Source organism: Eleutherodactylus coqui, chromosome 6, assembly GCF_035609145.1.
Source record: "Eleutherodactylus coqui strain aEleCoq1 chromosome 6, aEleCoq1.hap1, whole genome shotgun sequence".
In the NCBI taxonomy this organism is placed as follows: Eukaryota; Metazoa; Chordata; class Amphibia; order Anura; family Eleutherodactylidae; genus Eleutherodactylus; species Eleutherodactylus coqui.
In genome coordinates, this window is record NC_089842.1 from 115,168,710 (window position 1) to 115,185,617 (window position 16,908).

At 43.7% G+C, this 16,908-nt stretch overlaps 1 protein-coding gene across 1 annotated transcript; it reads left to right on the plus strand.

Moving 5' to 3' along the window:
* Nucleotides 1–1,976: 1,976 nt before the first annotated feature.
* Nucleotides 1,977–8,479, plus strand: LOC136632494 (nicotinamide N-methyltransferase-like). The gene is made up of 3 exons (XM_066607422.1): nt 1,977–2,127; nt 4,517–4,724; nt 8,052–8,479. The coding sequence occupies exons 1-3, from the start codon at nt 1,977–1,979 to the stop codon at nt 8,473–8,475; spliced, it is 783 nt and encodes a 260-aa protein (XP_066463519.1). The 3' UTR covers nt 8,476–8,479.
* Nucleotides 8,480–16,908: the final 8,429 nt, after the last annotated feature.

The following is a 16,908-nucleotide window of genomic DNA, read 5'->3' on the forward strand; positions in this document are numbered from 1 at the left end:
GTAACGCAAACTCCAGCCACAAAAAATTATATGGAAGTCTGCAAACAGGCCTAGCTATGTAATACTGAAGCACTACAACTCCCAGCAGCCACCCAGTAAAATACAGACAGTCAGATGCAGCCCAACGAATGAGCTTTAGTTTTTTTTTTTGTAAAAAGAATACAGGCTGTATAGTGGATATCACTTTCCCGCTATAAGTGGCTGTGTTGGTCTTACGCTGTGTGTATAATTCACTGCAGATATAGACCGGTGTAAATAGTAATGGAATTATTTGCGTACACTTTCACGCTGAGAACAGTATTGTAACGCAAACTTCAGCCAGAAAAAAAATATACGGAAGGCTGCAGACAAACCTAGCTGTGTAATACTGAAGCACTACAACTCCCAGCAGCCACCCAGTAAAATGCAGATGGTCAGATGCAGCCCAACGAATGAGCTTTTGTTTTTTAAAAAAAAAAAGAATACAGGCTGTATAGTGTGTATATCACTTTCCCTCTAGAAGTGGCTGTGGCCCTATGCTCTGCATATAAGTGACTGCAGACACAGAACGGTGTAAATAGCTATGGAATTATTTGCGTACACTTATACGCTGACAGCGGTATTGTAACGCAAACTCCAGCCAGAAAAAAAAAATTACAGAAGGCTGCAAACAGGCCTAGCTGCGTAATACTGAAGCACTACAACTTCCAGCAGCCATCCAGTAAAATGCACAGGGTCATTGGTAGCCCTAAGAAGGACCGTTGGGGTTCTTGAAGACAGCATCCTACACTACCACTTTCTCTGCAGCACTTTCCCTATTCTCTGTAAAAAGACTGCAGACTGAGAGCGCTATAGCTGTAATAGTCTGCACAGCCCGAGATGAAAAAAAAAGAAAAAAATTGTGCAAAACTGCTCCCAGCCAGCCACAATAGTAATACACACGGTCAAATGTGGCACTAAGAAGGACCGTTGGGGTTCTTGAGGACAGGATCCTACACTAAAACTTTCCCTATCTCGTTAGCAGCACTTTCCCTATACTCTCCCAGTGTGTGTCTGAGGTGAGCCGCGGGTGGGACCGCTTTAAATACTCGACGGTCACTTGATCTCGCCAGCCACTCACTGAAGGGGGGTGGGATAGGGCTGGCTCATCACAGGAGGAAGTGGTAATGTCTTCCCTGCATGTCTATTGGCTAGAAAATGGCGCTAAACAGGCAGGGCAGGAAATGGAATTGACTTGAGTACCGCGTGGTGCTCGTCTCGAGTATAGAGCATCTCGAGCACCCTAATGCTCGAATGAGCATCAAGCTCATACGAGTGTGCTCGCTCATCTCTAATAGAAGACCTATTTACATGGTGAGAATGGCAGGCAAACGATGTCTAACACTCATTACTGTGTGTCCTTGCTCCCTTGCTGCTGCACAGGAGCAAGCATCACTGGTTCAGTCAGCAAGGGGGCCGGGATGGCTGGAAGAGATTTCACTCCTTGCTCTTCCTGCCCGTCTCCATTCACTTAACACAGCGGCCGTTAAGTATTGAACGGTTGCTGTTTACACTGAATGATCATCGTTCAGGATTTTAAGTTGCATAAAATCCTGAACAATGATCATTCAGTTTAAACAGCAGCTGTTCAGTACTGAACGGCCGCTATGTTAAGTGACTGGAGAGGGGCGAGGAGAGCAAGGAGTGAAATCTCTTCCAGCCATCCCACCACCCTGTGGGCTACTCTGTGAGTGAGCCAGCGATACTCGCTCCTGTGCAGAGTGATTACACACAGTGACGAGTGTTGGGCATTGTTTGCCCGATATTCGTCCCATGTAAATGGGCCTTTATGCTAACCTAAGATAAAGCTATTATGATAAGCTACCTTGACTGTCACATGAACATAATAATACTCATCATGTGATAAGTAACAGAAATTGCAAATTGATTTCCTAGTAATCATATAAATAGCTTGAGGTGTAGAACCAGTCACTCAGTCAGTCCTTACTTATCAGCCAATGGATTCCTCTGCCTGTAAGCTCTATCATGTAGATGGCTTTGATTCCAGAGAATTTCTGGAGACTTACTTTTCACATAAACCTGAAATGGTCTTCGGAGAGGATTCTTTGATATTTCCCATTGAAAATCTTACAAAAACTTTTACAGCTGGTATGTATTTTTCTTTGTTTAATTAGTACTATATATTTTTCAGATTTCGTTTATTTATTTTACATTTTCATACTTTTATTATAGAGCAATTTTCATCCCTATAAAACTAGCTGTATCTCATTATCAATAGCTGTATCTCATTATCAATAACTGCTGCTGCTCCCTTGCCTCCACCAATCAGCTTAATACCTGGCAGTCTTTTCACTACTGTATTAAAAAACTACCTTTATAAAGAAAATGTGCCAGCAATAATCCTATGCTCACCGATAGCAGAAATAATATTTCAACTACAATGGCTTATCACATTCTGTCTGTAGTTACAGTTACGATACAGGAACAGATAAAAGTAAACATTGGGAAGGTCAAGAAGATACTGCAGGAAAAATAGCAAATAGAAGTCTTGCTGATGTAGTGTTTGGTAGTCAGTAAATAGTAGAAAAATCAGACCACCAGGCATTCTAAGAGAAATCTGGAGATATGGCTCTTCAGTGAAACACAATGAACCAAAATGTATCTAACAGTGCAATGAAAAGTACCGTATTTTTCGCTTTATAAGACGCACTTTTTCCGCCTCCAAAGCGGGGGGGGGGGGGGGGGGGAAGTTCCTGCGTCTTATAAAGCGAATGTGCCGAAAATTTGCCCCCCAAAAAAAATCATTACTCACCTCTCCCGACGTTCTGCGGCGCTGCAGGCTGTCGCTCCCTCCTGGTCCCCGACAGAGCATTGCTTTCTGGATGCGGGGCTTGAAATCCCCGCCTCCAGAAAGCTAATACTGTGTTGGCCAACACACGCTGTCAGCCAATCACAGCCATTCAATGACATCATTGAATGGCTGTGATTGGCTGACGGTGTGTTAGCCAATCACAGTAGTAGCTTTCTGGAGGCAGAGATTTTTAAGCCCTGCGTCCAGAAAGCAATGCTCTGCCATGGATCAGGAGGGAGCGACAGCCTGCAGCGCCGAACGCTGCCGCCCGCCCACCGCCGAACGCCACCGCTGAACGCCGCCGCCCGCCGATGACGACGCACGCCGGGGGTAAGTAATTTTTTTTTCCACCCATTTTCCGGCTCTAATCGGGGGTGCGTCTTATAGACCAGTGCGTCTTATAAGACGAAAAATACGGTACATTTTAATATCTCAAAAACATTTTCAAGACACTAATATGTACTCCTAGGATTTCTGAGCCTGCATTTTGCTGTGTTTTGCTAACCACTTCCTGACACACATATAGCTACTGTATACACATCCTCAGTTCACATAATCTATGCAGTTAGGATGTATATAGATGTCCACAATATATGCTGTGTATACATTAGGCTTGGGAGCTGAGCTCTTCTACCTTTTGGATGAAAAAGTTGTCAGCAAGAGAGCAATAAGAATTTGTTGGACCTAACACTGAGAGAGATTTTCAACAAATGTCTGGATAATTAAAATCTCCCATGATCACTATGTCATACTTTGTTGAGAAGTTAGCCATCTGGTGTAGAAAGAATTCATCCATATCTTCTACCTGTCCAGGCGGCTGAAAGAAAATTACTACAATGGTGTCCTTTCTGTTGCTCTCCACATGTATTTCTGGCCAAAAAGTCTCTACAGAACTTTATTTCTCTGAAGCTTGAATCTCTGTGGAGATGTAGGCTTTCATAACATACAAAGCAACACCTTCTCCATTTTTATTAAACCTGTTTCTTATAAATAAGTAGTATCCTTATAACCTTGTATCCCAATCATGTGTACTATCTCACCAAGTTTCCGTGATGTCTATGACTTTATGACATCATATTTATCTTCTTCTTTTAGAAGCTCTTATCGTTGTTTGTTTCCTATGCCCTGTGTTTTTGTATAGAAATATTGTAGTTTGTGATTGTGGTCTCTTGGTCCACTTTCCTTCCCTTCTGATTTTTTTGTATTTGTTTTTTTTTTCCTTTCCACTTTTAATAGCAAGGTTCACAATTGTATTTATTAGTTGCATATTTTTGACTGACCTATAGTTTAAAGCTCTTCTGAAGAGGGTAGCAATGCACTTGTCAAATATATGCTTTCACATCTTTGTAAGGTGCAACCTGTCTCTAGTGTGGATTCCATCGTATAGATAATTCACTCTATGATCTAGAAATCCAAATCTTTGCTGACGGTACAGTTGACCAAAATAAAGAAAAACATATTTATGCAATGTTTCTGAATATAGACTTGAAAAAATAAAGCACAAACCATGACAAAAAAAATCACTTGCACTATTATTAGTGCATAGTCTATTGGGTGGATAAAATAAGTAAGGCATAATGGGGAACTACAGTGACTCTACAGTCCCACATATACATGGAGCTAGCTCTGTAAGAGGGTTTAACATATTACTGTAGATGCTTCATTATTTGCAATTTATTTTTACAGGTCACATTAAAGGAGAGATCTTGATTGACCTCAGCACTGGTCCCATAATTCATCATTTGTATGCGGCCTGTGAGTTTTTCAAACACATTATAGTGCTGAAGGCCACTGACAGATGCATCATGGAGCTGAAAAGATGGCTGGACACACGTACAGGAGCATTTAATTGGGGCCATGCCACACAGCTTCATGTAGACACAGAGGGAAACAGGTGAAATATTGGATCAAATATTAGGAGAAAACCCGCTGCCATTGTCATCATTGCTACAGTACAAATGTGCATCTTTCAATGCTCTCCATGATACTATTTGCCTTGGCAGCAGCTATCTGACACTTGTTGTTCCATTTAAGGGCTTAGTCAGACGGGCGTTTTTTGCCGCGATTTGCGGATCGCATTACAGATGCGCATCCGCAAATCGCGTGACCGGTGCGCGCAAGTCGCCCGCAAATCGCCCGAAAATCTGCTCCTAGCCGCGTTTCATTAGAAACGGGCCGGAGCTGTCCAGCGCATTGCATTCAATGGAGACGGCAATACAGCCGTCTCCATTGAAAGCAATGCGCTGCGGGCGAGCCCGGGATGAATTGTCGGTAAGGGCTTAAATATATAAGCCCTTCCCTGCAATTCATCCAGAAAAGTGTTAAAATAAAAAAAAATTGCATTCTCACCTTCTGCCGGCAGCTCCGAGCGGCCGTCCTGCAGTGGGTGTGAAGGGGGTGTGAGTCAGACCTGCCCCCTGATTGGCTCAGCGCTGAGCCAATCAGAGGCATGCCTCACTCACACCCATTCATGAATTCATGAATGGATGTGAGTCAGACCTGCCCCTGATTGGCTCAGCGCTGAGAGGCAGCAGTCACTCACCCATTCATGAATTCATGAATGGGTGTGTGAGTGAAACCGGCCTCTGATTGGTCAGGCTGTGATTTTAAAGCCCCGCCGGCTGAATAGTGCCGAGAAGCAGTTCAGGAGAACTGACAGCGGCCGCGGCTGGACTCTGGCTGCAGCGGAAAGGTGAGTATACAATTTTTTTTTATTTTAACACATTTTAGCATGAATTGCAGGGAAGGGTTTATATATTTAACCCCTTCCCGACAATTCACCCCGCGCACGCCGGCAGCCCATTGCTTTCAATGGAGCGGCTGTATTGCCGCTCCATTGAATTCAATGGGCAAACATCGTTCTTCTCTGCCACAGCTGTTACAGCTGTGGCAGAGAAGAATGATTTGTCTTCTATATGTTCTCAATGGGGTCGGCGCTGCTGCCGCCGGCTCCATTGAGCGCATATACAGAAGCGAACAGAAATCGCAGATCGCAGATAGGTGCGATCTGCGATTTTTTGTTCTATAATTTTTCGGTCGAGCGCATTAAAAGCGCTCATGTGTCCGATACCATTGCGAAGCAACAGTTTTAAAAAATCGCCGGACGCATGCGCATGCGCAAATCGCGGCAAAAAACGCCCGTCTGACTAAGCCCTAAGTTTACAGTACATTAAAATCCCATATCCTTTTTCATATCAGTTTTGCCCAGTGGTTTCCCATTTAGTGGGTGTTGGTGGCCTTTTATTTCCTGCCCATGTGTATAACCTCACACTTATCAGTGTTGGGGTGGCTTCACACAAGAGGGTTTTTGTGCATACATAGGTGCATACATAAGTGCGCACCCATGTACGTGCAAAAACATACGTGAATGCTGGTCCCTGCATTGCCTTCAATGGAACCGCGGCTTTACATATAACCTCTTCCCTGAAAAACAACAATTTTAGTGTAAAAAAATTTAAATAAAAAAAAATACTTACCTGTCTGCCGCTGCCGTGTCCCGGTGGGGACGAAGAACACATCTGCCGTATGCGGCAGATGTTTCCTTCATCCCCGCGAGGAAAAAAAATTCCCTGCTGCACCTGCCACATCTGTAACAGATGCAGCAAAGGGATTCTTCATCCCTGCAGGGAATAAAGAATTCCCTACAACAGCTGTCACAGATGACAGCTGCAATAGGGCATCTAGCTGCTAGCATCCTGTAATTGTTTTCCAGGGAAGGGCTTTAAATATATATCTTTATCACCTTTTTTCATGTTTTTCAGGGAAGGGCTTATATTTAAAGCCCTTCCCTGAAAAACAATTACAGGATGCTAGCAGCTGGATTCCCTATTGCAGCTGTCATCTCTAACAGCTGTGGTAGGGAATTCTTTATTCCCCGCAGGGATGACAAATTCCTTTGCTGCATCTGTCACAGATGTGGCAGGTGCAGCAGTGAATTCTTTTTCCTCGTGTGGATGAAGGAAAAATCTGCCGCTTGTGGCAGATGTGTTCTTTATCCTCATGGGGACATGGCAGCGGTGGATAGGTAAGTATTTTCTTTCTTTTTTTTTCTTTTACACTAAAATTCTTGTTTTTCAGGGAAGAGCTTATATGTAAAGCTCTTCCCTGAAAAACAACTTAGGGGTGTTGGCAGACCATTGTCTTAAATGGAGCCGCCGGCAGCAGCCGCAGCTCTATTGAAGACAATGCGTGCATTCCCTATGGTGCACGCACCTGTAAAACACAGACATGTGAACACACCATAGGGAATGCATTGTTTCTAATAGAAGCGAGTTTTTGTACACCCATATGCACGCATAAAAACACACATGTGTGAAGCCACCCTCAAACCTCATTTGCCACTTTTCTGTCCAAACTCCCAACCTATGCAATGCATTTGTAATTGTATGCTGCTGTCTTTTCTGTTAAAGGGGATGTCCCGCGGCAGCAAGTGGGTCTATACACTTCTGTATGGCCATATTAATGCGCTTTGTAATGTACATTGTGCATTAATTATGAGCCATACAGAAGTTATAAAAAGTTTTTTACTTACCTGCTCCGTTGCTAGCGTCCTCGTTTCCATGGAGCCGACTAATTTTCGCCGTCTAATGGCCAAATTAGCTGCGCTTGCGCAGTCCCGGTCTTCTTCTTTTTTCAATGGGGCTGCTCGTGCTGGATGCCGGCTCCGTGTAGCTCCGCCCCGTCACGTGCCGATTCCAGCCAATCAGGAGGCTGGAATCAGCAATGGACCGCACAGAAGCCCTGCGGTCCACCGAGTGAGAAGATCCCCGCGGCCATCTTCATCAGGTAAGTAAGAAGTCACCGGAGCGCGGGGATTCAGGTAAGCGCTCTCCGGTGTTCTTTTTTAACCCCTGCATCGGGGTTGTCTCGCGGCGAACGGGGGGGGGGTTGAAAAAAAAAAAAAACGTTTCGGCGCGGGACAACCCCTTTAATTACTGCACATAGTTTTGTTTCATCTGCAAATATTGATGTTTTACTGTGCATTCCTTCTATAAGGTCATTAATCAATATACTAAAAAAAATAGGACCCAATACATTTGTAATGCTAGTCTATAGTTACAAGCATAAGCCTGACACTTAGTACACTGGTCTTGGTTGAATTCAAGTCCTGCTACCAGTACTGGGAGAAAATTTACTGATGTATAGAGCTACTGTTGAGCTTTAACGCCCATAGTGATATTGATGGGATAATTACTTTGTGCATTTTTCCCATTTCTTTCAGAGACCAGTTACAGGTCAAAGAAGAAAAAATGAGATCAGCAATTCAACATGTAATTAAATGTGACTTTGAGAAAGAAAATATAATAGAACCGTTGGACCTACCACCAGCCGATTGTATTATCAGTGCTGGCCTTCTAGATCTTATAAGCAAAGACCACAATGATTACAAGAGACATCTCGGGAAGTTTTCAAGAATGCTGAATCCTGGAGGACATATCATATTAATTGGGGATTTAGACGCAATATATATCAGAATCGGGAAAAACAAGATGCATTTTCTCAGATATGATGAGGATTTTGCCAGGAAAGCTCTAGCTGGAGAAGGCTTTGTTATTGATTGCTGTAAGGTTAAGGAGACAAAAGTTGTGAGTGACCTTTGTGACTATAAGGGTATCATATTCATTGCTGCTCACAAGGGGAACTAGAAACTTAAAATGAAAATGCTGCATTTTCAGTGCTGTACACGGCTGCAATTCATTTAAATGGGTCTTTTCAGACAAGCGTTTTTCAAGCGCTGTTATATTTTTAGGTGTTTCAGCAATTTTAAATGCTGTGTGTCACCTATTGTCATGAATTGGCAGCGGTATCAGTTCTCGTGAAAACACAACAGAACTTGGGGGGGGCGTGGCTTGGAGAGATCCCGAGACGGCCGTGTTTAGCTAGTCTCCGTCTAGCAGCATCGCTCAGCGACATCTAAAGCGCACCGGAGGGCTCGCTACACGACTCACCGGCAAGAGGAAGCACTAGTGACCATGGCGACATCCAGGAGGAGAGCATCCAGGGCTCAACCAACGCGGCTGGAGGAGTTTTTCGTCCCGCGCGCTCCGCTCCCTGTAATGGCGGCGGAGGAGGAGGACATGCCGGCTGCTGCAATCCCGGTAAGCGGACCTCCTGATCCTCTGGAAAAGCTGCCCCTAGATGATATGTCTTCCCCAGACTCTGTGGGACAACCAGGGGAACCAGGACAAGGAGGGAAACAGCCTAAGGGAGATGTTAAGCAAAAATCTGATCTCCCCCCCGGCCGCAGTATAAAAAACAAAATGGCGGCGACACCACAGCAGGGCACCCGATCCCCCTCTGCCTCCAGCAGCCCTGCGAAACAACGTCAGAGACTAGCAGAGGATTTTAGAGAGGGAGCCTGGAAGATGAAGCCTCTATAACAACAAAAGAGGGGGAAATAGATAATTTATCTGCCACAGAAAAGCCTGCCTCGGAGCTATATATTAAAGAGGCTATCATGGCCCTAAGACACACAATTCAAACCGACTTAAAATGCCTAACGCAGCATGTTGACTCCTCAGTGCTGGAAGTAAACAACAGAATGAGCAACACAGAGCACAAAATGGAGGAGATGGTTAAATCTCATAATGCCCTTATAGACGCCCACTACGACTTAGAGTCCCTGGTCAACAAATTACAAAACAAAATAAATGACTTTGAGGACAGAAATAGGCGCAACAATGTAAAAATAAGATGCGTATCCCGAAAAAATTGGGAACTCCGAGCTGATGGAATACGTTGCGTGCTTAACTCAAAAGATTCTACCAAATATTCCGGCACAAGAGCTTAAAATCGACAGGGCGCATAGACTTCCACTGCCTAAATTTCTGAGAGATAATAGCCTGAGGGACATTATTGTTCGTTTCCACTATTTCAGTACAAAGGAGGCCCTTATGCTTACTGCAAGAAAACTGGGGGTTCTGCCGAGCCCATACTCTGATGTTCGCCTATTCATCGATCTGTCCCAAGCGACTATGGAGGCGAGACGTAGTTTCGCAGGAGTGACCCTAGCCTTGAGAGAGGCGAAGATTCTGTACAGATGGGGTTTCCCCACCAAACTCATTGTGTCAAGAGAGAACTCTTCTCACGTTTTTCTAGATCCAGCCTCGGCCAAATCTACCTTGAAATCGTGGGGCATAAAAATATGTGAATCTCCACCTGCGCGGTCGGATGGTGTTATGGAGAGAAAACAAAGGAAGGAAGCCCGTATCAGCTGAGTCTCCCTCCCCCCTTTTAAGGATGCACAGTGATCTCTTTGTTCCGAACTCTTGCCATGGTCGTGTCTTTCCGGCTACTGAGCCCGACCAAAGTTTATTCTTTGCAATTTTTTGAGTGATGTTTCTTACTCTCCCGCGAACTGTCGTTCCCCCGAAGAAGATCGCAAGTTTTTGCTTGCCGAGTTATGTCGCACTATACTATTCTGATTGTTTGTATCTTGCTAATACGATCCTTAAATGTCTTTTACGGTTGCAATTTTATATGCATAACCAATTTTTGTTTCCTTAGTTTTGTTGATAACTCCCCAATAGGCATCATCTACCACACTGGCTCTCTAGCTCCTAGCTCCGTACCGCTATTTACGGAAATATGGCGTTGAAGGTACTGTCTCTGAACGCTAATGGATTGAATGCCCCGAATAAAAGGAGGGCGGTTTGGAGAGAGGCTCTGCACCACGGCGCCGACCTGGTATGTATCCAGGAGACACATCTACTGGGGGTGGATAGTTTACGCATGTCACACAAGAAGTTCCCACACGTGGTGTTTGCTTGTGCACCTAGGAAGCACGCAGGGGTGATGGTTGCAATTAGAGATTCCACGACATTTAAAATTGACACTCAAGTATGTGACCCCAAGGGCCGCTTCATAATACTGGTAGGCAATTTGAGAAGCTCACAGGTTACCCTCATAAATGTCTACGCCCCCAATATGAAGCAAGTCCATTTCCTAAATAAACTTATGAGAAAAACCCGTAAAATAGCTAGGGGTCCGCTGATCCTCTGTGGGGATTTCAATTTGGTGCCGGAAGGCAAGATGGATTCCACCCAGAAGCACGCAAAAAGAGATTCCCCCCTGGGCCGTTGGATCCGTGAGATGGCTTTGTTCGACACTTTCCGCTGCTTAAACGCATCGGCAAAATAATTTACCTTTTACTCACCCCGTCACAAGACGTTTTCACGGATAGATTTGTGTCTAGTGGACAAGCACTTAATCACTTCAGTGTCAGAGGCGACTATTGGGACAGCGACGTGGTCGGACCACGCCCCTATAACAGCGATCCATATAGGCGACTCGCGCCAAGGCGCTAAAACATGGAGAAATAATCTATATCTCATGAAAACCCCCGAATACAAAAAAGAAATAAAAGATAGTCTGGAAGAATTTTTTGCTTTAAACGCCACCCCTGACGTGAGCTCAAGTACCCTCTGGAATGCCCATAAGGCGTTCATAAGAGGAGTGCTCATAAAGCTAGGAGCCAGGTACAAAAGACTAAAGCGCGACAAGACTGAAACTTTAGTGACCAAGATACAATCCCTGGAGAAAGAACTTCAGACTTCTTCCTCTATGACCACTCATAATAAATTACTTAATACAAGACTAGAGCTCCGAAAAGTCTTACAGGGGGACTTCGAAAAAGAAACCACCAGAAATAGAGCCAACATATACTCTTCATTAAATAAGCCAACAAAATTGATGGCAAATTTAGTTAGAAAAAAGATAATTAAATCCAATATTCCTTTTGTGTGGAGCTCAAAAAAGAAGGAATTCAAAATCTCCCACCCGAAGCAGATTGCAGATAGATTTAGATCATATTATAGTGAGTTGTATAATCTGAAAGATGATAATTCTATAAGACAACCACAAAAAGAAATAATAGAGAATTTTCTGAATAAGTTATCACTCCCAAAAATTTCTAACTCGCAGATGATTGAACTAGATAAGGAAATGTCTCCATCGGAAGTCCTAGATACCATTTCAATAATGAAGAACCAGAAAGCTCCCGGCCCCGACGGCTTTTCAGCCGAATATTATAAGCTGTTCCAGGGATTATTGGCCCCCCACTTAACATGTCATTTTAATCTTGCGATGCGGGATGGTGCTTTCCCGGCGGAGTCCCTCCAAGCAACTATTGTAGTACTGCCCAAAGTTGGCAAGCCCCCTGACGAGCCCTCCAATTTCAGACCAATTTCTTTATTAAATGTGGATGTGAAAATCTACTCCAAGATCTTGGCGAGGAGACTTCTGGAGGTTCTCCCGGAAATCATCCATCCCGATCAGGCTGGGTTCGTGAAGGGTAGGCAGGCATCAGACGGCACGCGCAGAATAATCAACCTCCTCCACTCCCTGAAGTCCTCCCGCCTCCCAGCGGTCATGCTTGCACTTGATGCCGAAAAGGCTTTCGATCGCGTCCATTGGGACTACACTTTCATGACGCTGGGAAGGTTTGGGATGGGTGAAGGGTTACAGAAAGCTATCCGGGCCTTATATGCCGTGCCCTCAGCTAGGATACTGGTGGACGGGACTCTGTCCGAGCCGTTTATGATAACCAACGGCACGAGGCAGGGCTGCCCGTTGTCCCCTATGCTGTATGTTCTCTCGATTGAACCGCTGGCAGAGGCTATTAGGACATCGCTGGAAGTAGGAGGGATTCCTTTGAATCTTCGCCAGCATAAGATAGGACTGTTCGCAGATGATGTGATTCTCACTCTGTCGAACCCGCTGAGCTCTCTGAGAGCGGTTCAACACATCCTGCGGGAATTTAGCGCTGTCTCACAGTATAAACTGAATATTGATAAATCCCTGATCATGGGAGTGAACGCCACAAGAGACTTGAAAGACGCCATAAAAAAGGAGTTCCCCTTCAAGTGGCGAGAAAATGATCTTCCCTATCTGGGAATAGGCTTGTCCCCTGACACAAATGACTTGGAAAAAGTTAATTTTCCCCCATTGTTGTCCTCTCTGCAGAAAGATCTGGATCATTTAGCGAAGCTTGGTTTGTCTTGGTACGGCAGAGTCATGACGTTTAAAATGACACTCCTTCCTAAGATTTTGTATGTCTTTCGTGTTTTGCCGATTGACGTTTCTCCTAATACACTATCTAAAATCCAGAAGCAATTATCAAATTTTATATGGGAAGGTAAGAAACCCCGTCTAGCATTATCCATACTGGCTATGCATCGATCCAGAGGTGGAGCGGACATCCCAAACGTGGGGAGGTACTTCCAGGCCTCTCTCCTGAATCAGGCTAGGGGATGGCTTTCGCGGGATGACAAGATGGGTTGGGTTGGTATGGAGAGCAACTCTGCTAAACTCAGTTCGTGCAGACCTATACTCCTGGCGGCGTCCTTGGAAGCTATGGTTAATCATCCGACTCCAACTAAAAATTTGAACATTATCGTAACACACCTCTCCCCCACCACGATTGCTTCTCTTCGGGTCTGGAGGGTCTTAACCGAAAAATTAGCCTCATATGATACGCTAGATCTCCCGCAGATCCCTCTTGAGACGGTGTGTCTGTTCCTCCCGGATCTAGATGTAAGAGATTGGAACAGGAAGGGGATAGCTAATGTATCGGACTTACTAGTAGGAAAAACAATGAAGCCCTTTAAGACGCTGTCTTCCCAATATAATTTATCCTTGCACGACCTATATAAATTTACAAGAATAGCCCACTTTATAAATAAATCTCAACTACATACAATTAAGATCCCGCGAGAAGTCATAAAAAGAATTTGCACCTGCTCTGTATCGGACAAATCAGATACAAGGCTCTTTTATGACATATTAACAGGCAACAACATTCCATCTAAAAGAATCCATATGCTAAATTGGGAGAGGGAACTTACGACAGTTATCTCAATGGACAGCTGGAATAACGCGTTTAAACTAGCAGGGGCAGCTACTAAAGGGATGGGAATCCTAGAAGTTCAAATTAAGATTAATACACGTTGGTATTACTCCCCAGCACTAATAAGTAATAGATTCCGCAGAGGGGACGGGGCCTGTTGGAGGGAATGCGGAGGCAGAGGCTCTCTCTCTCTCATTTTCTGGTCCTGCCCAAAATTAAAATCCTTCTGGAGAGAAGTTTTAAATCTATTAGATAATACTCTACATCTCCGGATCCGCAGAGAGGCAGAACAGATCCTGCTGCTCGTGGGTCTGGAGGGACTACCCCCTCCGTCCAGAAAATTAGCGGGTCACACCCTAATGACCGCGAAAGCAATAATCGCAAAGCATTGGAGGAAAGTAGATCCCCCGTTGTTCTGTGATTTCGTTTCCAGGATGTCTGAACAAAAAATATTTGAAAGATGGTTGGCGTTCAGAGAAAACAGTATACTGAAACACGAGGAGATGTGGAGCGTGTGGAGAGAGCTTACATAACTAGTTATAAATGAGTACCTCAAGATGCCTTCCCCTTTTGTCCTGTTTTACTATGTTATTAACCATTTATTTGTAATTGTTTGTCCCTTTTCTATATATACTGATCAACATGTGAAGATGGGACTTGTTTCATAGACAGTTATTTGATAGACTCCAGAGCTTCCCCAGATGGGAGCGCTAGATATATATAGTGTATGTTATCTTTTCTTTCTCCCTTACAAAATTGAGGTAGAAAAGAGCTCTAAGACAGATTAGACTAATAATGTTGTGATCGTTATGATGCAATTAGCACTGTCTTTCAAATGTTCACATTTATGTAATGTCTATGTTCCTCAAATAAAGAAAAATAAACAAAAAAAAAACACAACAGAACTTGGTACAACGTTTTTGGCAGCGTTAAACGCAGGTTGCTACCCTCATTTTCGGGGGAAGGCTGGAAATATAAGTTATACTCCGAATGCTGCGCTATGTGGGAAAAAAAAGAAAAGCAATACTCACCTAGCAGAGGCCATCCAGATGCCTTCCGCTACTCTCTTGAACTCCAGACAGACTTCTGTGCACTTGTAAGTGCTGACAGGGCATCTCTTGCTGGCAACGGGGTTTGAGCACTCCGCCTCCAGCAAGAGATTGCTCTGATTGGTTCATTGAGTACTGGCTCAGTCAATCAAATGAATCAAAAGTCAATCAATTCAATGAATCGCTGTTAATGGTGCATTGAGCGCTGGCTCTGATTAGCTGAGCCTGCAGCTCAGCCAATCAGAGCAATCTCTTGCAGGAGCTGGGGTTTTTGAACCCCTCTTACCAGCTGGAAATGCTCTGTCAGTGCTGACAAGTGCACAGAAGCCTGCCCAGATTGCCACAGAGCAGCGGGAGGGACGTAGACAGCGCCTGCTAGTTGAGTATGAGCCCTCCCTCACGCAGCTCTGGCATTCAGATTCCTTGACTGCGTTTTCAACTGTGCTGAAAATGCAGACAACATGCTGACAAAAACGCATGTTAGCGCTGCTGAAACCACAGTAAATGCAGCGTTGAAAAACGCTGCATTTTTGCAAACGCTTGTGTGAGGGAGACCTACTAGTTTATATGTAAATCTTTAAAGCAGAATTTAATTATCAAACCAGGGCTTCTTGTATGATCTAACTTATCTACAGAATTTATAGATAATTATTTTTACCCCTTAGTGACCAAGCCTGTTTGCTACTTAATGACCAGGTGAAATTTTGGAAATCTGACATGTGTCACTTTAAGGGTGCCCACCCACTGGCGTTTTTTTTTTCCCTGCGAAATTCGCAGCATTTTTTTTCTCCTGGGGTCTATGGGACTTGTAATGTTAAAATCGCGATCGCGCAAAATCGCAATTTACCGCGATCGCGGTAAATTGCGATTTTACGCGATCGCGATTTTAACATTACAAGTCCCATAGACCCCTGCAGAAAAAAAATGCTGCGAATTTCGCAGGGAAAAAAAAACGCCAGTGGGTGGGCACCCTAACATAGAATAACTTCTTTAAGGTTTTGCATATCCAAGTGATTCTGACATTGTTTTTTGCCGCATATTGTACTTCATTTATGTAGTAAAACTAGACCAATAGAATTTATGTATATTTATTAAAAGTGCCAAAATTGGGAACATTTTGAAAAAATTGTCATTTCTTCACATTTTCAATTGCAATATCTTAAATATGTGAAAAAAAACATACTGTACAAATTTTTGCTGAAATATACATTTCCATCAGTTTACTCTATTCTGGATGCATATGTGAAAAACCTTCATTTTTTTAAACGATTTATGAGATGTACAAATTATCTTTAATTATTAAAACTTTGAGTAATATTTTGTTTTCCTACACCAAGCCAACATTGCAAAGGCTCCTAGGTGTCAGGATGATAGATACCCCCCAAAATGACGCCATTTTAAATACTATACCCCCTAATGTGTTCACTGAGGGGTGTCATGAGTATTTTGACCACGCAGTTTCTTTTCAATAGTTAATGCAATTTAGAGGAGAAAAAATAAAATTTCATATTTTTGAAAATTTGTCATTTTAAAGACATATTTTTCTTCTAAAGTGCACATGAAAATGCCGTTTTGCACCCCAAAATGGATACCCAGTTTGTCCTGTGTCCAGAAACATACACTTTGTGGCCCTAGTCTTATGTTTGTATGCACAATGGGGCCCAAAACGAAAGAAGCAGCCAGTGGCTTTCAGAACAGACATTTTGCTTGAAGGCGTTTTAGGCACCATTGCCCACTTGTAGAGCACTTAAGTGGCCAAATCGATGGAGAACCCCCACAAATGACCCTATTTTGAAAACTAGACCCCTTAACAAATTTATCTAGGGGCATACTGTGTATTTTGTTTTTGAATGAATTTAAGCAAAGCATAAGGAAAAAATTATGATTTTCATTTTTTGGCAATCGTGTCATTTTAAAAAGCGTTTTTTTTTTTTTGTACAGCACACATATGAATGAAGACTTGCACCCCAAAATGGATAGCCCTATTTGTTCTGTGTTCAGAAACATACACATTGTGGCCCTAATATTATGTCCATATGCACAATGGGGCCCAAACCAGAAGGAGCATCAAACTTTAACTGTCCTTTAAATTTCACGATTGGGTAACGGCAGTCACGTGACTTGGAACCGTTCACTCCGGCCCTGAGTCACTGCTCTAGGCTCTCGACTACCTTTAGTAGCCA

Bases quoted from the DNA above. Each gene is read 5' to 3' on its own strand.
- LOC136632494 (XM_066607422.1), top strand. From the start codon at position 1,977: ATGGATTCCTCTGCCTGTAAGCTCTATCATGTAGATGGCTTTGATTCC. The intron at 2,128-4,516 runs GTATGTATTTTT...TTATTTTTACAG, and splicing joins TACAAAAACTTTTACAGCTG to GTCACATTAAAGGAGAGATC. The intron at 4,725-8,051 runs GTGAAATATTGG...CATTTCTTTCAG, and splicing joins GTAGACACAGAGGGAAACAG to AGACCAGTTACAGGTCAAAG.